A 22,075-nucleotide genomic window follows, 5' to 3' on the forward strand; every position below is an offset into this window, starting at 1 on the left:
TTTTTACAGAGAGGAAGAGAGAGGGATAGAGAGTTAGAAACATCGATGAGAGAGAAACATCGATCAGCTGCCTCTTGCACACCCCGCACTGGGGATGTGCCCGCAACCAAGGTACATGCCCTTGACTGGAATCGAACCTGGGACCCTTGAGTCTGCAGGCCGACGCTCTATCCACTGAGCCAAACCGGTTTCGGCAGTTCAATTTTTTTATGACCTCTTTGGCAGTATGGTGCATATGGCTGGCTATCAGTCCAGATATAGGGATTATGTGTTTTTCTCTGCCAAGAGCATCTCCTCCTGCTGAAAAAGCCCCCCCCCCCCCCATTTAAGCAATCCCATCCTATATAATCTATCTATACTAATAAAAGAGTAATATGCTAATTAGACCAGGAGACCTTCCGGACATCCTTCTGGACAAAGTCATGGTGCTGGAGCCAAGGCAGAGGTGGTTAGGGGCGATCAGGCTGGCAGGGGGGGGGGGGCGGCAGTTAAGGGCATGCAGGCCGGTGGGAGGGCAGGTGGTGGTGATCAGGCCGGCGGGAGGGCAGTTGGGGGCAAGCTGGCTGGCGGGCGGGGGGTGGGCAGTTGGAGGCCATGAGGCTGGCCAGGGAGGGCAGTTGGGGGCCATGAGGCCAGCCAGAGAGGGCAGTTGGGGGCCAAGAAGCTGGCCGGGGAGGGCAGTTGGGGATGATCAGGCTGGTGGGGGTGGGCAGTTGGGGGTGATCAGGCTGGCGGGGTTGGGCAGGCCGGCAGGGAGGGGCAGTTGGGGGCAATCAGGCCAGCAAGGGGGTGCAGTCGGGGGCGAGCAGGCCAGCAGGCAGAGTGGTTAGGGGCAACCAGGCAGGCAGGTGAGCAGTTAGGAGCCAGCAGTCCCAGATTGGAGAGGGTGCAGGCCGGGCTGAGGGACACCACCCCCCATGCACGAATTTTGTGCACTGGGCCACAAATAAGATAATATTTAATTAAAATATAATTGGTATAATTCTTACTCCAGAAATACTTTTATTGTTTACAAGAAAGGTCCACATGAAAGAAGGATTCTGATACACAGAATAAGCAAGGATTCTGATACACAGATCAAAATTCATTGAGTCAACGCTTTACAGAATCATCATTAACATGGCTATTTTATCTGTATGTGCCACACTAGATGCCAGGAATAGGTTTTATGCAGCCTAAATTTTGGAGGTTATTAAATCCCGTACATTCCCCCCACCAAATTCCAGGCAGATTATCAGGCTGATAGCTAGATTAAATGGATTTTAAAATGGATCAGAAGAGATAAAAATAATTGGTGGGCCAATTTGACTGACACAAGAGCAGTTAGCCTCCTAGCAGAGGAGTTGGTGTCAGTGGAGCTGAGTGAGTCCCCTTAGCCAGAGAGCAGAAACAGAGTGACAGGACAAAGGAGAGACAAGACTTGCTAAAATCAAGTTTATATTCTGGGCCTTTGAATGCTAAACTAACTACTCCAGGGTGGAGATTAAATTTTACATTCATGGTTTCCCTTATGCATCAATGCTTCTATGGAAGTATTTTTTAAAAAATTATAGATGATTTTTACAGGCAGCCCCTCATATTTTCTGAGCAACTCTCCTTTTCCATCGAGGGACAGTTCATCTGGATTCATTCCATGGAGAGCTCATTATTGTTGGCATCTTATTTCTTCTACCCCATATGGCTACTATTTTCATTTACTCCGGGTAGCGGAATGCCAAACTAAAATTGCTAACAATAAGCTCAGAGAAGTCCTGGGAGGAACAGACTGCAAAAGAGAAAGGATGAAGAGAGAAAGGAAGATAGTTCCATGGCCTCTTTCTATTGGACATTGGTGAGAGAAATGCAGAAGAGAGGCTGACATTCTGCACCTTTATTTTTATTTTTTAATATATTTTTATTTATTTCAGAGAGGAAGGGAGAGGGAGAGAGAGATAGAAACATCAATGATGAGAGAGAATCATTGATCGGCTCCCTCCTGCATGTCCCCTACTGGAGTTCGAGCCTGCAACCCAGGCATGTGCCCTTGATCGGAATCGAACCTGGGACCTTTCAGTCCTCAGGCCGACGCTCTATCCACTGAGCCAAACTGGCTAGGGCTCTGCACCTTTATTATCAGAATCTTGCTCCACACTCCAGGAAGGTATTCTGATTAACTGCTCTCAGATCCACCATACAGCAGCAGTTCTCAAAGTGTGGTCCCTGGGCCAGCAGCATCAGCATCACTGGGGAACTTGTTCAAAATGCGAATTCTCAGGCCCACTACAGATCAAAGAATCAAAAACTCTGGGACAGGGGCCCAGCAAAATGTGTTTTAACATTTTGTCATGTCTTCCTTACTTTTTAAAAATGTCTTCCTTATTAATAAATCCATTGAGACAGAATGGGATGTTAGCTGCAGAAAAGAATAATTAATTAATGATTCCACTAATCATAAAAGTCATACCAAACAAGAGCCTCAGACAGGGAAGGAACACTGAAAGAGTTCAGGAGATCAGGAGTAGAGGGGATTAATGTGTAGGAGTTAGGAGATGGATGGATGTGGGGTCATCTTTGCCCTTGGCCCCTCACTTAGCATTCATACTGAGTACCTAGGCTAGGAGAAGAAGGATAATCTTTGATTTTCACTCTAAAAAATTTAAAAGTATGGGTGGGGAAAAGGAATTCAAATAAAGAGTGACAAGACGGCTAACGCTGTGGTCACATTCACTCGGTCCTGAAGTTTGGGGCACAGAAGAAAGAGGAATTAGTTCTGTCTGGAGCAGTGGAGACTATGAGCTGAGTTAGAAACGCCTTCATGGAGTTGCTAGCTGCATCTGAAGGACAATGAGAAATTCTCCAGGTAGAAAAGGAGAAACGGCAATCCAGGTAAAGGGAATGGATGGCATGGACAAGAGCACATGTATGAAGAAGCTGTCTTTCAGGGTTTTCCTGTCTGCTTTGCTGTGTTTCTCTGTGCCTTCTGCAGATCATGTGGAACCCTCAGTGCACCCTAACAGGAGCAAGCATCTGTCCATAAATCTTTCCCTTTTTAATGAAAGTTACAAGCTTCTTAAATGTAAGAAATATGAGAATTAATTTACTTGGTACTATTTTTACCGCCCTCAAGATCTTTCTTTATTGTTATTATTTTAATTGTGGTAAAAAGTACATAATGCAGCCGAAACCGGTTTGGCTCAGTGGATAGAGCGTCGGCCTGCGGACTCAAGGGTCCCAGGTTCGATTCCGGTCAAGGGCATGTACCTTGGTTGCGGGCACATCCCCAGTAGGGGGTGTGCAAGAGGCAGCTGATCGATGTCTCTCTCTCATCGATGTTTCTAACTCTCTATCCCTCTCTCTTCCTCTCTGTAAAAAATCAATAAAATATATATATTTTTAAAAAGTACATAATGCAAAACTTACTGAAGCACAGAGAGGTTAATAACTTATCATGGGCACATAGCTAACAAATGGCATTCCCTGTACAGATTCCTTGCACCATTTTCTCTCTTCTGTAAGAATAGTGCCTTCTGGTTGCCAGGGCAGTAAATAGCTGTTTTAAATCTCCCTCAGCACTAATGCTGACTTCCTAGAAATACAAGCTAAATACATTTACTGTAAATAAGCACCTCTCCCTAGCTCAGGCATTACTGTTGTTTCATTGCAATGGCTAATATATTACCAGACATACAGATAGCCCCATAGCTAGAACCATACCGGTCTCCATTCTAGCTTCTCTCTTACTAGTACAGCCACAGATTGGAAAATGTTCAATAGAATTCCAAAGTTAACAAATCTTATCTGATGGAATGAAAGGGCAAGGGTAAATGAAGATTCATGGCTGGAGAGAATAAAGACAACTTTACTGGGATTTTAGAAAAGCTGAGAGAACTAGACATGTGTAATGGTGGCCCTGAATAAGTTAAAAAAAAAAAAGGGAGAAAAATTTAGAGTCAGAAAATTAAAAATAGGAGAGAAGGAAAATGTGCCAAAGGAATTATGCTAACATTCTACAGTGTCTCTTTATTTTTAATTCCCTCTGTGTTGATTTGTAAAAAATGCCTCACTCCTGCATTATAACTCAGAATGAACTTTTTTTTTTTGCTTTAGGCAGCCATTTATCTTTTAAAGTTATTAAAATTGATTTTCAATGTCTTTTATATTTATTTTATTTGATAGTATTTCCAGATATCTTAATTTGTGATTCCTTAAGTCTACCATAGTAGCACAAAAACAAACGAGTGTAACTATGCTCCAATAAACCTCTATATTCAAAACCTATGGCAGGATGAATTTCACCTGCAGGCCACAGTTTGTCAACCTGAGTCTTGTATCTTTTGCCATAAGAACTCCCTTTAATATTCTTTGTTTTTTAATAGTATGTATAGGATCCTATCATTTTTCAGGGATCAGCAAACTTTTTTTTTTTCCTTTCAAATCCTCACCTGAGGATATTTTTCCATTGATTTTTAGAGAGAGTGGAAGAGAGAGGGAAAGACACAGGAAAATATCGATTGTGAGAGAAATACATTGATTGACTGACTCCTGCACGTACCCCGACCAGGGCTCGGGCCAGGGAGGAGCCTGCAACCCAGGTACGTGCCCTTGACCGGAATCAAACCCAGGACCCTTCGGTCTGCAGGCCAACTCTCTATCCACTGACCCAAATCGGCTGGGGCAGCAAACTTTTTTTAAAAGTATGTTTTTATTGATTTCAGAGAGAGGAAAGGAGAGGGATAGAAACATCAATGATGAGAGAGAATCATTAATCAGCTGCCTCCTGCATGGGGATTGAGCCCACAACCTGGGAATGTGCCCTGACCTGGAATCAAACTACAACCTCCTGGTTCATGTGGCGATAATCAACCACTGAGTCACACAGGCCAGGCAAGAACTCTCTTTGATATTGTTGATAACACAGATCTGCTGATAATAAATTCTCTCAGCTTTGGTTTGTCTGAAAAAGTATTTTCCTTTTTTTTATTGATTTCAGAGAGGAAGGGAGAGAGAGCTAGAAACATCAATGATGAGAGAGAATGATTGATTGGCTGCCTCCTGCATATCCCCCACTGAGGATTGAACCCACAACTGGGGCATATGCCCTGACTGGGAATCGAACAGTGACCTCCTAGTTCTTAGGTCAAAGCTCAACCACCAGAGCCATGCTGACAGGGCTCCCCCTTCACTAGCCTATCTAATAAAAGGGTAATATGCAAATTAACTGCCACTCCATCACAAAGATGGCGGTGCCCATAGCCACAAGATGGCAGCACCTAGTTCTCTCAGCCCCACTGGAGTCCCCCAGTCCCAGGGGAAGGGAGGGCTGCCGCTGAGAGCAGGCAGCATGAGCGGCCTGGCGGAATGCTTGCTTCGTCACCACGGTGATGAGGCAAGCATTCCACGCCGGCCCCAGAGGGCCTCTGAGCAGCGGACGTGGAGTGGCCAGGCCCCGCAGAGAGCTACTGGCGCATGGATTCGTGTGCAGGGCTACTAGTTGAAAGATATTTCTGTTGGGTACAGAGTGCTGGATTTTCTTATACTATTTTCAAAATGTCAATCCATTGTCTTCTGGCTAACATTGGAAAAGTTTGCTATAATTCTCATCTTTGTTCTTCTATATATAATGTGTCTTTTTTCTCTGGCTATCTTTAGGACCTCCTCTTCATCTCTGATTTTCAGCAGTTTGAATATGATGCTACTAGGTGTACTTTATTTTGGTATTTTTTTCTTGCTTGGAGTTCTCTGTGATTCTTGGATTTGTTACCTCTTCTCTTTTTGATGATGTCCATTTTCCCCCCAGTCTTTGTGTTTCAGTTTGGATCATTTCTTTTCTTTTCTTTTTTAAAATTAATCTTTATTGTTGATATCATTATAGGTGTTCCTCTTTTTCCTCCCATAGATCCCCTCCACTGGTTCCCTCCCCAACCCAGGCCCTCGCCACCCTATTGTCTGTGTCCATAGGTAATGCATACTAGTACATGCATATAAGATCTTTGTCTAATCTCTTCCCACACCCCTTCCACACTTCCTTCCCTCTGAGAATCGTCAGTCTGTTCCATTTCCATGCCCCAGATTCAATGCTATTCACCAGTTTATTCTGTTCATCAGATTTTTTATTAATTTAATTTTTAGATTCACTTGTTGATAGATATGTATTTATTGTCACTTGGTTGTTCATATTCTTTATCTTTATCTTTACCTTTTTCTTCTTCTTCTTAAAGAATACCCTTCAGCATTTCATACAATACTCTAGCTGGTGGTGATGAACTCCTTTAGCTTTTTCTTGTCTGTGAAGCTCTTTATCTGACCTTCTAAATTCTAAATGATAACTTTGCTGGGTAGAGTATTCTTGGTTGTAGGTTCTTGCTATTCATCACTTTGAATATTTCTTGCCATCCCTTCTGGCCTGCATAGTTTCTGTTGAGAAATCAGCTGACAGTCATATGGGCACTCCCTTGTAGGTAACTAACTGTTTTTCTCTTGCTGCTTAAGATTCTCTTTGTCTTTTGCCCTTGGCATTTTAATTATGATGTGTCTTGGTGTGGTCCTCTTTGGATTTCTCTTGTTTGGGGTTCTCTGTACTTCCTGGACTTGTAAGTCTATTCCTTTCACCAGGTAGGGGAAGTTTTCTGTTATTATTTCTTCAAATAGATTTTCAGTAACTTGCTCTCCCTCTTTTTCTGGAACCCCCTAATTTGGATGTTGGTATGTTTGAAATTGTCCCAGAGGCTCCTTACACTATCTTCATATTTTTGGATTCTTTTTTCTTTTTGCTCTTCTGGTTGGGTGTCTTTTTCTTCCTCATATTTCAAATAATTGATTTGATTCTCAGGATCCTCTAATCTACTGTCGAATCCCTGTATATTAATTCTTTATTCAGTCAGTGTATGCTTAATTTCTCACTGGTCCTTTTCCATTTTTTTTTTTTTTTTTTTTTAGCATTCTCACTAAGATCCTTGGAAGTCTCACTAAATTCCTTGGAGGTTTCTAGACGATTCTTGAGTAACCTTATAACCATGGTTTTGAACTCTATATCCAGTAGTTTGCTTTTTTCCATTTCTTTCATTTGTGACATGTCTCTTTGTCTCCGCATTTTGGTTGTTTTCCTGAGTTTGTTTCTATGTATTGGGTAGCTACTAAGTCTCCTTGAGTTGATAGAGTGGCCTTGTGTAGTAGGTGTCCCATAGGGCCGGTGGCTCAGCCTCCCCAATCACCTGAGGTGGACACTCTTGGTGCACCCCTTTGTGGGCTGTGTGTACAGTCTTGTTGTAGTTGAGCCTTGATCGCTGTTGGTGTCTCTGGGAGGAATTGACTTCTAGGCCAATTGGCTGTGAGGACCAGTTGTGACTACAGTGGGAGAGCTGCTGTGCAGGAGACACCCTTATGGAGCAGGACTTGCTTCAGTGGGGCCTTGGTGCTCACTGAGTCTGCCTCTTGAGTGTGTTGCTTATGGTTGTGAAAAGTTGTAATCTGGTATAGTCTCACACTGACCACTGGTACACTGGCTCTTGGGTCTCCAGGGAGGTGCAAAGTCAGCCACTGCCTGGGGCCATCCAGCAGGAGCTACAAAGAGATCTGCAGATTCCTCCTCTTTATATCGGGTTTGGAAGTGCCCAGACAAGGCCCAGTTGTGAAGCAAGGCAGGCTGGTGCTGATGCTGATGTGGGGGCATTTTATTGACAGGTTTGAGGCTCCCTGACTCAGCTGCAGCTTGTTTAACAGAGTTTTAGCCTGAGAAAGGACAGACCATTCATATGCAAAAGCTGGTGTGCACAGCTTGGGTGGGGTTGTAAATTGGTAGGGCAGTGTCTCAGGGAATCACCAGGGTGGAGCAAACAGAAATGGCTGCTAGTCAGCCCTGCACCGGGGAAGTCCCAGCACAGGATCCTCTAATCTATTGTTGAATCCCTGTCATTACCGCTGGGAGCACCTCCTGCCCCGATGCCAGACCATCCAGTTTCTCCTCGTATGTGTCTGGGTCCCCCAGAGCCTCACCCGGCACTGGAGCTCAGAGGAAGTGGGAGCTTGTAATTCAGTTCATGGTGCCGGCCTTTTAAGAGGAGCAGCTGGGTCTCCAGCAGCCTGTGTGTCACTCAGCCCCAACCAGCACTGGTTTTTACAGCCCGTAGTTCTTATGGAAATAATAATAAAAAAGGTGAAAAGATCAAATGGGTATGAGAATTTGGAATGAAACCAGAAAAAAAGGGCGGAGTCCAAAATTTGTTCTATGAACATCACCACTGTGATTTCTCTGGGACCCTGGGCTGGGGGTCTGGTGTGGGGCTGGGACTTCCTGCTCCTCCAGGTGGGCCTCCTACAGAGGCGATCTCCCTCCTGATTAAAAAAGCGGCACACCCGGGTGCCGGACCAGCCCGTTCCAGGCCTCCACACCTCCTACCAGTCTCAATGAGCTTTCTTCTTTACCTCTCTAGTTGTAGTACTTCCACTCAGCCTGCTTTCCCTCGGTTCTGGATGATAGTTGTTCTGTATTTTAGTTGTAATTTTGATGTGGTTGTGGGAGGCAGAAAGTACAGGTGTTTACCTATGCTGCCATCTTGGTTCTCTGCACTTATTTTAGTTTGGATCATTTTTATGGACCTGTCTTTAAGATAGATATTGGCTGATTTTTCCTCAGCTCTGTCAAGTTTACTTATGAGCCTGAAGAAGAAGCTGCTCATTCTAATAATGTAGCGTTTCTACAGAGCCAAAGCAGCCCTCCCCAGTCTCTCTCCTACTGTTTTCTATCCTAGGACCTTCCTTGTTTCACTGTCCCAGCTTTAATAAATGTACTCTCAAAATCACCTGGATTCCTTTTGTGAAATCTTTCCTGCACAAAGCCAAGAACCCATACCCCACCGGCCAGCCCTAGGCATTCCCCCTCCCGGCTTGGTCCCCTTCCTGGTAACGGTAAGAGACAAGCAAATAATGTTACCGGAAAGGGACCAGGATTGAGGCAGATCTGCTCCCCTGCACAGTGTGGAATGTGTAAACCACTTAATTAAGGAAGATAAGATCTTGTGACATTACCTGGCTGTAAATTACTCAGCCCTTTAACTACCTGTCTCAATATCCTCGTGCCAAGGAATTTTTCTCGCTTCTTTCTGCCAGTATCAAGTCTCTAGTTCTAGACCATAAAGTCTTCAGCATTTCTCTGGTTCCTTCAGTTCTTTCTTCGTATCTTACCCATCCCAGTTACCAAAAACTCTTTTTGTTCACGTTGGTTTTAGGTGGTTTGGTCATTGGTCCAGAAAGTATTCTCACTAATTGATATTCTAGGTGGCTTTTAAGTCATGCATTGTAACGAGCACTACAAAGTAAGTCAACGTAGATTCTTTTTTTTTTTTTTTTGCATGTATGCATGTTCTCTTTTCCCATGAAGAAGCATTTCCATAGGTGTTGCTGGGTCAAAGAATATGCAAATCTGAAAAGCTTTTGATGCTCAGTGTGAAGTTATCTTCAGAAAGTTTTGGATCATTTTTATTGACACAATATTGAGTAGTGTTAATTTTTTTAAATTCCCAATTAGATAGAGGTATTCTGGTTTCCTATGGATACTGCTCCCATACCTGTGATCCCAAATACGTCTTAATAGAATAATAAAAAAGGTGAAAAGATCAAATGGGTATGAGAATTTGGAATGAAACCAGAAAAAAAGGGCGGAGTCCAAAATTTGTTCTGTGAACATCACCACTGTGAATTCTCAGCCCTGGCGTTTCCCCAAAACAGGTATGGACTGGCTGAGCCAGTATGAATGTTTCAAGGAGAAATTAACTTAAGGAAGTGAATAGAATAGAAGCCCTTCCCTCATTTACCACCATCACCTGAGGCCTCAGTAGGTGATTGGTTGGCGCTTCAATGGTAGCTCCACTCCCAGCCTGGGGAGTTAAAATATATGCTCCAGACGGGGAGCAGACCTCATCTGTGTTACCCTCAACGATGTGGGCTCAACTCCTTCTGGGAATATTGGCTCTATCACCAGCTATTGCAGAACAACTCCTTCCGTAAGTGCTAGAAATCAGAGCTGCTTTGTCTACCTTTCTCAAACCTAAATATGGGGGGAGGAGATAACCTTTGATTTATTGTAATTTCTTTCTCATCTTTTCCCTTCTTTGGTTGCATTTCCCCTTTACCCGGAGAGAAAAGTTGAGGCCTAAGAGGAAGTTTAAAAAAAAAAAGAAAATATTAAAATACAGTAGACTCCCTGTACCCTGTTCTCTGTCACAGAACTAATTTCCTCCTTGGTATACTAAGCATAGACTCTCAGTGATGGTTTCCTGATTGTGGGAGGTTTAAGGGTTGTGCACTGAGTTATTTGTCCTCTTCTTCTTTGTAGAAAACTAGTAGCCCTGTGCACGAATTCGTGCACCAGTAGCTCGCCAGTAGCTTGCTGCCACCCTCCAGTAGCTCTCTGCCTGCTGCCCCACCCTCCTGTAGCTCCCCCTGCTCTCCCTTCCCCTGTCCCCCCCTCATAGCTTGCTGCCCTGCCCCCTCCTGTAGCTCTCTGCCACCCGCTTGTAGCTCGCTGCCCCATCCTCCTGCTGATCCGTGATCCGGTCGTTAGGCGGTCGGTTGTTATGCTTCACGGTGTAATGACCATTTGCATATTACATCTTTATTATATAGGATAAGGTTTATGGAGGCAGGGGCTCAGTCTATTTAATTCACTGCTATATGCTGAGTGTTTGTGAAAGGGCTTAATTTCCCACGGAATGGATGAATCATTATGTCCTCAAACCCTTTTGCTTCTTTAACAGAAACTACCTGGTGACATTACCAGCCCAGCTTCACTTCCCCTCTACTCAGAAGGTTTGTTTGGATCTGAGCCCTGGGTACTATGATGTAAAATTCACTGTTACTCTGGAGACCAAGAACAAGGCCCAGAACTTGCTAGAACACCATGGAATGAGGAAGAGGCACTTACACTGCATGTCCTTTTTGGTAAGCACAGACTTAGCCCCGACTCTAATCCCATACTTTCCTATTCTCCTCCCTAGATACTCACTATAATCTAACTTTGTTGTCTTACTTTTGTCAAGGCCCTTAAACCTATCTCCCCTAAACCTGACTTCAATTCCTGGCCATAACTCATCCATTATTTCCCTGACCTTGCCTTTCTTCTTTTTGTTCCTGACCTTAACCTCTGACTATTGTTTCCCTTTCTCCTGGCAACTTGTTTTGTGGCTCTACCCTTGCTACTCCCATCTGACTCAGTCCTTTCCTTCTACTCTCCCATTCTTGGGTTTGCAACCAGTAGTAGATTCTGTGCCTCAGTCTCCTCCTCCTCCTCCTCCTCAGAGCTCCCCTCTCTTGGCCAGGTACCCCCTCCTGCGGGTGGCACAGAAGAAGTGGCTACAGTCCGGGTGTCGGGAACTGGAAATAACATCAGCTTTGAGGAAAATAAAACGGTTCTAATCCAGAGGCAGGGGCATGGCACCTTTGTGCAAACTGACAAACCCATCTACAAGCCAGGGCAGAGAGGTAAGAGGCACACATACAGGGTTGGACAAAAGGCTGGGGACACAGCGCAGGTATTGGTCAACAGGGGCCTTGTGATTTGGTGGCAGGCATACGGAATGATGAGAGCAGAAGAGGGGAAGGTCTGGGGGGATGCCGGGTTCCACACGCCAAAAGGCAGTAGGTAGAGTGGCTCCTGTGTGTGTGTTTCTAAAACAGGAGTGCACGTTTCTTCTGGAATAAAATTTGCAAGTATAATTGGATTGCTGGGTCCTTCAGCAAGCTGCTTGTATGTGAAATATGCAAATACACATTTGGCTTGAGCTCCTGTCACTTGCATTTGCTCCTTCTTACTTAGAGGGGCATTCCACTCTGAGGTTTCGGAGCCTGCAGCGGTGAAGGGAAATCATTTGAGGGCTTCATTTTCTCTCGGACTAGGTTTATTTTTTAAAAAATAAATCCTGATGGGGTTTTGCTGACTCAGAAGTATGTGTGAGGAAGTAGAAGGGTGGAAGGAAGAAAGATCCGAAAGAGGAAATATCCCCTTTGCTAATGATGCCTGTTTCCTCCCAGTGCACTTCCGCATCGTCACCCTGGACAGCAACTTTGTTCCAGTGAATGACAAGGTGAGAGTTTAGTTGGGAAGAAGGGAAGGGAAAGGGGTAGGACAGGCTGAGGGAATAGGGGAAAGAAGAGGTTCTTTCCAAGGGTGTGAGGAGGCGAGGCCCTCTGAGATGCAGAGTGCAGGTGGGAATTGAGATGCAAATCTAAGACCTCCTTGCCCCTGTCTGCCTGAAAACAAGCAGATACATCTAGTTCTCAGGTCCAATAGCTGAGCACATCAGTGAGGTTAACATTCCCGAGAGACGGTTACATTCCCTGCTGTTCTAAAAAATAGTTTTTGCGAACTTCAAGACTTTCCAGGAATGACACCAAGATGCTTTGCAGTTCAAATCTGAAGAAATAATTCAGGAGTGTGTTTAACAAAAGGAAGAAATGAGGATATTCACCACCCCCTCACCTTTTTTTTTTTTTCTTTTCTATGAGGCAAGGTAATTTATAACTTAGACAATTCTCTTAAGGCAACATTTAAAAATACCAAATTATAAAATAGACAGTTCTCTGAAGGCAACATTTAAAAAGTGCCAAAGGTAAAAAATGTGGTAACATTTGGTGAATACTTAAATTTTCCTTTGTACAGCTCAACTGCTAGAATCATAAGCCTTATGTGAGGTATGATCTCAATTCAGGACTTGTGTTGTTTCTACATGCTTGTGAAATACTTTGCTCTAACACACCCTTGCTGTCTTCTTTCGCCTTCAGTCACAGGCCATGAATTCAAAGGACACTTTTAACGATAATTATAGGGAGAGCATTATTTTATGTCCCTCTCCATGTTCTCAGAGCTTCTGTTTCCTTTCCCTGTGTACGGGGAGGCTATGGGCTTATGATCAGTAGCCTCCCTCATCACTGCTTTCTTTCCCAATTTAGAATTCTTTTTAGTTTCTCCTTCCCCTCATCTGTATCCTTTCTTTATCAAAAGTTTGGTAGAGCCCTAGCTGGTTTGGTTCAGTGGATAGAGCGTTGGCCTGCAGACCAAAAGGTCCCAGGTTCGATTTCGGTCAAGGGCACATGCCCGGGGTTGCGGGCTCGATCCCCAGTAGGGGGCGTGCAGGAGGCAGCCAATCAATGATTCTCTCTCATTATGGTTGTTTCTATCTCTCCATCTCCCTTCCTCCCTGAAATCAATAAAAATATATTTTTTCAAAAAAGTTTGGTGGAATATTGAATCCCTATTGTTTAACAAGTTGTTGATTCCAGAGCTAAAAAGAGGCCATGCTAAGGCGAAAGTGTAGCCACAGCCAAAGTTATCTCAGACGCTACTGCCTTCGAGGTTGATCTCATTAACCACCCCTGTTATATGATCTTTCCTGTGACCATTTCCTGAGAGGTGCTCTGATTTCTACAGTGACACTCTGTTTCTGATGTAAAATTACTCCTTCCTCTCCACTCCATTTCTCTAGCCAGCACCCTCACCCCAAGTTCCAGTTTGAACACTGAAAATTTGAAATGCTTAATTTGAAACACTGAAATTACCCAAAGGAATTTTACTGAGAAACGGAGAGACAAAAATTATGAGTATACAGAGCACAGTGTTTTAGCCTCAGGCAACTAAAGTAGACTTGAGATGAACTGACCCTGACTACTTTGGTTGCTACATCCATTCATCCAGAAACCTCAGGCAGCTTCCAGTTGGAAATGCTATCGTCCTAGTTGAACACTTGTTTCCTTTGAGAGAAAAGCGAACTGGTAACTGGTGTCCTCCCCGCCTTTTGACTCCCCGTGTGAGAAAAATACTTTGTTATCTGAGGAAGTGTTCTTTTTCTGGAATTTATAAGATTCCATAATAATCTCAGAGATAGTTGCCTCCTTATCTATCGCCTATGTAGCCCTGGTTTGTGGAAGTCCTGTCCTTCTTTGACCCGGAACTAGAGCAGAATAGGCCACCCCAAAATGTGCTGCTTTGTCATGTGGGCTATTTTGAGCTGAAGGCAGTTAAGACTCTGCAGCCCTAGCCAGTTTGGCTCAGTAGATAAAGCGTCGGCCCTTGGACTAAAGGGTCGTGGGTTTGATTCCAGTCAAGGGCACATACCTTGGTTGCAGGCTTGATCCCTGGCCCTGGTCAGGGTGTGTGTGGGAGGCAACCAATTGATGTGTCTCTCGCACATCCATGTTCCTCTCTCCCTGTCTCTTCCTCTCCCTTCTACTCTTTCTATAAAAATAAATAAATAAATAAATAAATAAATAAATAGGAAAATATCACCAGGTGAGGATTAAGAAACAAAACAAATGACTACAGACTCAAGAAAAAGTTTACTTCTCCCTTAACTGGCTGAAAGATTTTAGATGGGGAGCCTGTACCAGAGAGAGCTATTAGTCATCTCTGATCAGAGATGACTTTTTCTATATCTGAAAGACTTACTTGCATGGCAGGGCAAACATCTGGTTACCAAACATCTGCTTTTCTTCTCTTCCTGTGAATTGCCCTCCTCCGCTTGGAAGCCCCAGACTCCTATTCCATTCCTTAGCTCAGGGTGGCATCTCAGCCTCAATTGCCTGACTCCTTTTCAGTCTCATTGTCTTTGTGGTGCTCCTATATGGACGTAATTAAATTTGTTTTTTCACTATTAATCTGTCTTAGGTCAATTTAATTATTAGACTGGCCAAAGAGCCTAGAAGGGAAGGAGGGAAAAATTTTCCATCCCTACAATCTTTATCTCTCATTTCTGGCGTGACTGAGGGAATTGTCATTATCCTTGATATCAAGGCTGCTGTTTGTATTTAATGACGCTCTGCTTCTTCACTGGTCGGCATCACATGGTACTTAGAGCAAGAATCAAAGGCAAGCACCAACTAGGTTCCATTCCGTCTCCCTTCCAAGTGAGATCCAAACTCTGTACCCTCTCTAAGACCCCCATATCTAAATTCAGCTTTCAATCTCATTTAGTTGTAAGTCCTTTTAAAAGTGTGTAATACTGCCCAGCTTGTATGGCTCAATGGTTGAGTGTTGACCTATGAACCAGGAGATCACGGTTTGATTCGTGGTCAGGGCACATACCCAGGTTGCGGGCTCGATCCCCAGTGTGGGGCATGCAGGAGGCAGCCAATCAATGATTCTCTCTCATCATTGATGTTTCTATCTCTCTCTGAAATCAATAACAATATATATTTTTAAAAAGTGTGTAATACTAACTGGAGAGCCCTGAGTCCAGCAAATGTCTAGTCTCTAACCAGATTTTTAATTATATTCACACCCTAGATGCTGTAATTATCTATTTCCATGGCCATGATTTTGTAAAATTCTAAGAATTACAGTTAAAGAATTAAAACATCTCATACAAACAGAAACAATACAGTAAAAAGATAATTATCTCATAAGAAAGTTATCTTGAGCAGTCATTTTGTTTTCAACTTTTAATTATTAGAATTTTCAAACATAACACCAAGAGTCAATGTTTTTTATTTTGCTACATTTGTTTTAACCTATTATTTTTTTGCTAAATAATTTACTTGTAAATACTTTAGCATATATCTTCTAAAAAGAATATCTCTAAAAATCTTAATATCATTACCACATCTAATAAAATTAATAATTATTATTTAATATGCAGCCCTAAATCTGTTTTTCCAAATTTTCAGATTAGGAGCCCCACCCCAAAAATCCATGTATTACATTTAATTATTATGTTTTAAATTTTTCTTAATATAATATAATCTCTCTTATTTTTTTATTATATTGACATTTTTTGAGAGAGAAAGAGATCAGGTTAGATAGCTTTTATTTTTATTTTTTAAAAAATATATTTTTATTGATTTCAGAGAGGAAGGGGGAGGTAGAGAGAGATAGAAACATCAATGATGAGAGAGAATCATTGATTGGCTGCCTCCTGCAGGCCCCCTACCAGGGATCAAGCCAGCAACCCAGCAACCCAGGCATGTGCCCCTGACTGGAATCAAACCCAGGACCCTTCAGTCCGCAGGCTGACACTCTATCCACTGAGCCAAACCAGCTAGGGCTAGATAGCTTTTAAAATGTCTTCATTTTGAAATCTGACACTGATCTTAAGGAAACCTACTTGTCTTACAGAATATTTGACATTCTTAATTTGTCTGATTATTTCTTTATTGTGTGATCTGACTTGTTCCTCTGTCTTCTGGAAGTAGGTATGAGGCCTTAATTAGATTTAAGCTAAACATTCTTGGTAAATAAACTTGGTAGGTCATGCAGTGAACCTCAAATGTGTCTCTTTAGGAAGGAAGCACATAATGTCTCTTTCCCAGGATTAGTGATGATGACTTTGATGACTGGTGAAGGTGGTGACAGCTTAATTTCCCCAGTGGAAAGCTATGTCTTTTTTCCGTTTGAAATTGGCAAGCGCTTTTGGGGTGCTACTCACACCTAGCACAATGACCTGCTCCCCACCAACTTAATGGCCTCGGCATCCATTTTCTTGAGGAAACTATACATGATCCTTCAATGGAACTCTTTTAAACATTTCTTTAGAAATTGTTTTGCAGTGATTGAGAATAAGGTTCCCGCCCAGTGGCATCCAAATAGCAGAGGAGGGGCGGGGAGATAGTTGGCTCCAAGAAGAGCTCAGTCACAGAGCACTGAGGGATGCTGAAGTGTCTGAAGCTCCATTTCTTTAAATATTTTGGGAGACCAGCAACCCCTCTGAGGAAATCCCTTCTCTCTCCTCCACTAGCCAACAAGCCTTTGCCCCATTGTTACCCTTATCAGAGCAGCACAGAGCCATCTGAAAGGAAGGAGTGGGCAATGGAGAAAGAAAGGGGCCTTTGTGAACTTGCTTTCAACAAACCTAACCTTGTTGCGTATCCTGCTTTAACCCACATTATCTGGTTTTCCTTTTCAGTATTCTGTGGTGGAACTGCAGGTAAGTAGAAGTTTTTTTTGGTTTTGTTTTCCTGTCAGTGGTGGAGAAGGAGGAGTGAGTGTTTGGTGCTAAACTTGGAAGCCAGACAGAACTCTGAGATCTTGGCCCAGAGCCTGGGACTGCCCAGCACCGAGTGCCCACAATTCCACCTACGCTGTGCCTGTTCTCTTGCCTCTGCCCGCCCCAGTCCTCTCAGCCCTACACCTCTGTAAGGAAAGTCACCAACCTCTGCTGGGACTAACCCTTCCACGCTGATTCCTGTAACTTCTCCGTGCCACGCCAATGCACCTGGTTCCATACTCCTCTTAGTTTTCAGTGATGAGCTCTTGTCATAGACACTCGACAGTTGGCTATGACATGAATGCCTGTGAGAAGCGTTAAGAAGAAAAGGGGCTGGAAGTGCGAATTCCCCAGAGCCTCCCCTCCACTTCTCTGTTAAATGACCTATCTCTCATGCATCTTACAATCAATCCGTTTAGCGTTGTCCCTTAGTAGAGACCAAGAATAGAGTAAACATTCTTTGTAAAGGACATCCTAAATCCCTCTTTCTGAAACTGGTCATAACACCTTAGAGGACTCAGTCTGATCATTTGAAGGACCCTTTTCTTCCAAAATGGGGGCTGAGCCTATCTCATGCAGCAATGAGGAGAATAATAAATAACCCAGGTGCGGTTTTTCCTGGACATGGGGAGACCATGGGAGAATGCTGTACCTGCTTTTGGCAGTGCAAAGTGTAAGCCAGACTGGCAGGTACATCAAGAGGTTTCTTTTTTCACGGACACAGGATCCAAATAGCAACAGGATTGCACAGTGGCTGGAAGTGGTGCCCGAGCAAGGCATTGTGCAGCTATCCTTCCAACTGGCACCAGAGGCCACGCTGGGCACCTACACAGTGGCAGTGGCTGAGGGCAAGACCTTTGGCACCTTCAGTGTGGAAGAATATGGTAGGTGAGAGATCGATGAGCTCAAAGTGTTCGATGTAATCTGGTTACAAAATCAACAATAGTAAAGTAAAAACCTGCAATCCGAAGGGGTATTTATTCATTTTTGAATCAGTGCTAAACCGGCTAATAACTTCAGGAGTATTTCACCTTAACAAAGCCCTCCTTAATTGATTGATTGATTGATTAATTAATTAATTACTGCTTTTATACCCCACTGTTCACTACCTATATGGTCAAGTTCTTCTCCTATTCCTTTTCCATTTTCTTTCCACTCTCTCCAGTGCTGCCTAAGTTCAAGGTGGAAGTGGTCGAGCCCAGGCAATTATCAACCATGGAGGAATCTTTCTTAGTAAAAATTTGTTGTAGGTAAGAATAAGTCTCTAGATCTGGTGGAGATTAAAGCTACGTTGAGAAGTATGTTGAGGAGTGTTATGGAGAAATGGAGGTGGTGGTTAAAACTTGGGATTTTTTATGCAGTCTAAAGTCAGGACTTCTCCAAGAACACATTTCCTAATGTGTTTTTGCTCTTCTTCCCACTGCTCACTCAGTCAGCATTATGGATTTTGAGTCTACTTTGTGCTGAACGGAATGTTGAATCCCATGGAGAAATAGGAGTAAGGAAAAAGAAAGCCGCTGTTCTGTCCTTTGGATGGCACTTATTGTGTAGTGGCAATACTCTAAGGGTTTGAGTAAAGTAGGGAAATGAATGAGAGCTGCTGAAGGGTGGGATTGTCAGAGTACTTGCAGAGGTTGGAGTGTGGGAAAGAAGGAAAGTGGTGTTTTGGGGGATGAAGGTTGGCTCTCAAGTGGAATTTCCTAACTCTGACTCTGCATGCTTCTCTGGTTTAGGTACACCTATGGAAAGCCTATGCTAGGGCCAGTGCAAGTATCAGTGTGTCAAAAGGCACATGCTTACTGGTTTGGAGATGCAGAAGGGAAACAGCTACCTGACAAATGCAGGAACCTCTCTGGACAGGTGAGTAAATGGTATTTAGAAAAGGCACCCTATTTACATGTCCTAAAGAGTAAGTACCTGGTAAGCACCAACATAGAAACGTGCTAAAAAGCCTAGAGTAGAAAACATTTCACACAATTGTTATCCAAGTTTCAAAGAGCAAAGGAGTCTTTTTTATCCAAAATAGATAAAGTCTTTTAGAATCTGCCTTGTAATCAAGAAATGAACTTAAACCCTTGGGAGATAAAGTTTTCCCATTCTACAGTTGGCTCTTTTCATCTTCTCATATCTTGTAGCTTCAAAGTCATTTCATGACTATATATGTGTAGGTGTATACTCTATGCTATTGGAGAGTTTTTCTATCTTAAAGATGGAGAAACTAAAGTACGAAGGTAAGAAATTATTTCCTTCTACACTACATTATGAAATGGAAGTTGGGATCATATTATTCATCCTCTACTTCTCCCTCCTTCTCTCTAATCTACTCATTAGACGGACAAAGCAGGCTGCTTCTCAGCTTCTGTGAACATGTCCACCTTCAACCTCACTGGCTATAGGTACAGCCACAGCATCAGTATTGTGACTACTGTGGTGGAGGAAGGGACAGGTAAGTGGGATACTTCTTGGTTCATTAAGAAAAAAGAAAGGAAAGGGACTGTTTCAGGGACACACCTACTCAGAGAATTCAAGACCTACCTTCATTAGTTTGGGAGTGACTTCTAGTTCACAAAGGGAAATGCCAGATTCCAATCTGCCGCCCAGTACCTATTTCCCCCAAACATTTGGGGAGGAGGAGTTGGTTTGGATCTTTGGCTAGAAATATATTAAGCTTTATACTTCCAGAGGCACCATCCTTTCAGAGATTTTGTATTAAACATGAAAATGACGATTTCAGGCATTTAGATTAATGTACATCTGGTTTTCCTCTGCAGGCGTGGAGGCCAATAGCACTCAGGAAATCTACATTTCTTCACAAATAGGATCAATGACCTTTGAAGACACCAATAATTATTATTACCCCAATTTCCCCTTCAGTGGGAAGGTATGTTGAAGCCTGTCTCTGCACAGACAAAAATAATTGCTTACCAGCAACTGTTGCCTCCTTTCTGTAGACATCAAAATAAAACTACCAACATTGTTCTAAGTACTCTATGGCTATTCACTTATTCAATCTTTACAACCAATCCTATGAGATAGACACTATTACTGGTCCCATTTTACAGATAAGGAGACTGAAGCAAGAGAGGTGAAGTGATTTTCCCAAGGTTATATAACTAGTAAGTAATAACTATGATAAAAACTAGGCAGCCCGCATTCAGAATATATACTCTGAACTCCTTATGTTGTGCTGCCCTTAATCTCACATGAGATATATCTTGAATATTAGTGTGACTTTAGTGCCCTTCCTAATGCCAAGGGCTCATATTCTAATGTTCAAATATTTGAATTTTAGAGCTGTAAGATATTTGGAGAAATCATCTAGTCTGAGCTCCTGCATCTAGGCAAGGTTAGTATCAAACTTTCCTTGACAGAGAGCCATTTATAGATCCTTAAGCATTTTTTAAAGAAAGTTTAAAATTTTCTTTGTTAATATCTTCTGTCTAATACCTAAAATCTACCCCTCTCTCCAGCGTATTCTTCTACATTCCTAGGACAACTGGTCAACACAATAATGTACATATTTAGATCCATTTATTCCTTAGTCATCTTTTCTCTAGATCAAGAGCAGATCCAGATTTTCTTAGTCTAATGTTATACAATTTGGGAGTAGAAGAGGTTAAATCATCTGTAAAATAGGGCCAATAATAGTGTCTATCTCATACGACTGTTGTAAAGATTAAGAAAAAGAAAGCAAAAAAAAAAAAAAGAATAAAAAGAAAAGGAAAGCAAAATATTCTACAGAGCCTTAGGAAGAGCCTGTGTAGCTAATGAAGGGCCCTAATACTTCATAGCAAATATACTTCTGCTCCAGGCTAAGCTACTTCTGTTTGTTTCTCAATTCCTTGTAGATCCTAGTTTGCAAACCTTGAATACATTTAGCTTTTTCTGGACTCTTTCCTGAAATGTATTCTTAAGAGTTTCTGTTATCACGTCACTTGAACCTACTCCAAACCTAACTCTAATGACCTTTGCCCCTCAGATAAGAGTTAGGGGCCATGATGGGTTCGTTCTCAAGAATCATACAGTGTTTCTGAGGATTTTGGGCATAAATGCAACCATCAACCATACCTTAGTTACTGACAACGATGGCCTTGCTTCCTTCAAGCTGGATACGGTTCATTGGAATGGGACAGACATTTCTCTGCAGGTAAGCACTGGGGAGGGCCAGCTTTCCAGCAAGGAAAACTTCCTGAAGGAAAAACTTCAAAATGTTTCTATTTCTTTTCTTCCTCTACCACCCCATTTGTAATTCCATCACTTGCCAATTCTGCTGCCCAGTTGGCAAAAACTTCTTCTGTTTGCTTTTAATATTAATTAAATAAATGACTCTTTTTTTTTTATTTTTATTTATTTATTTATTTTTTTTATTTCTTTATTGATGAAGGTATCACATATTTGTCCTCGTCCCCCCATTCCCATCCCACACCCCTCCCCACACATGCCCCCACCCCCCTGTTGTCCTTAACCGCTGGTTAGGCTCATATGCCTGCACGCAAGTCCTTTGGTTGGTCTCCCCCTTTACCCCCACCCTTCCCTACCCTCCCTCTGAGGCCCGACAGTCTGATCCATGCCTCCTTGTTTCTGGGTCTGTTCTTGTTCATCAGTCTATGTTGTTCATTATTTCCCCTAGATGAGTGAGATCATGTGCTATTAGAAATACACTTATAAGAACCGAAAATGAGACAAGCAATAATGGTTATGGTGACAGGCAAATGAATCAGTGTGTAGTGAGTTTTTTTCTGGGCCAACAGTTCTTTTGAGACCCAATTTCAATGTCCAACAGTTCCTTATGTGTACATGTCAGCACTGACATTTCAGTTCTGGATGGTGGACAAATGGTGGTAATGCAGGTCCGACTCTGTCCGGTTTGGTCCTGGGCAATCTGCAGTGATGCACAGCTGCTAACTGCTAGTATGGGAAGGCCACATCAGCGTCTTCCGTCTCTGGACTGCTTCTCTTCTGTCTTCATGGCTGGAGTAGTCCTGTCGATTCCTCTCTTGCTGGAATCCACATGGTCTCGGAGTTGTTTTCTGAAAATATACAAACATATTCTCGACCAAAGGTTAATAAAGGAATATTTTCTATAAATTTGACTGGGGATCCTTTTTCAATTTTTGCCCAAATGATTT

The 22,075-nt window shown here is 42.8% G+C and overlaps 1 protein-coding gene across 1 annotated transcript in view; it reads left to right on the plus strand.

The window, feature by feature from the left end:
* The first annotated feature begins 9,886 nt into the window (after window positions 1–9,886).
* Window positions 9,887–22,075, plus strand: part of A2ML1 (alpha-2-macroglobulin like 1) — a 38,887-nt gene continuing 26,698 nt past the window's right edge. Inside the window, exons 1-11 of the mRNA XM_079773822.1 lie at window positions 9,887–9,977; window positions 10,731–10,914; window positions 11,292–11,454; window positions 12,004–12,056; window positions 16,866–16,886; window positions 17,671–17,830; window positions 18,112–18,196; window positions 18,680–18,806; window positions 19,278–19,392; window positions 19,718–19,827; window positions 20,926–21,093. Coding sequence (XP_079629948.1) covers window positions 9,913–9,977; window positions 10,731–10,914; window positions 11,292–11,454; window positions 12,004–12,056; window positions 16,866–16,886; window positions 17,671–17,830; window positions 18,112–18,196; window positions 18,680–18,806; window positions 19,278–19,392; window positions 19,718–19,827; window positions 20,926–21,093 — 1,251 coding nt within the window. The 5' untranslated portion in view covers window positions 9,887–9,912. The remainder of the gene's footprint in view (window positions 9,978–10,730; window positions 10,915–11,291; window positions 11,455–12,003; window positions 12,057–16,865; window positions 16,887–17,670; window positions 17,831–18,111; window positions 18,197–18,679; window positions 18,807–19,277; window positions 19,393–19,717; window positions 19,828–20,925; window positions 21,094–22,075) is intronic.

Source organism: Cnephaeus nilssonii (assembly GCF_951640355.1).
Source record: "Cnephaeus nilssonii genome assembly, chromosome: 6".
Classification (NCBI taxonomy): Eukaryota; Metazoa; Chordata; class Mammalia; order Chiroptera; family Vespertilionidae; genus Cnephaeus; species Cnephaeus nilssonii.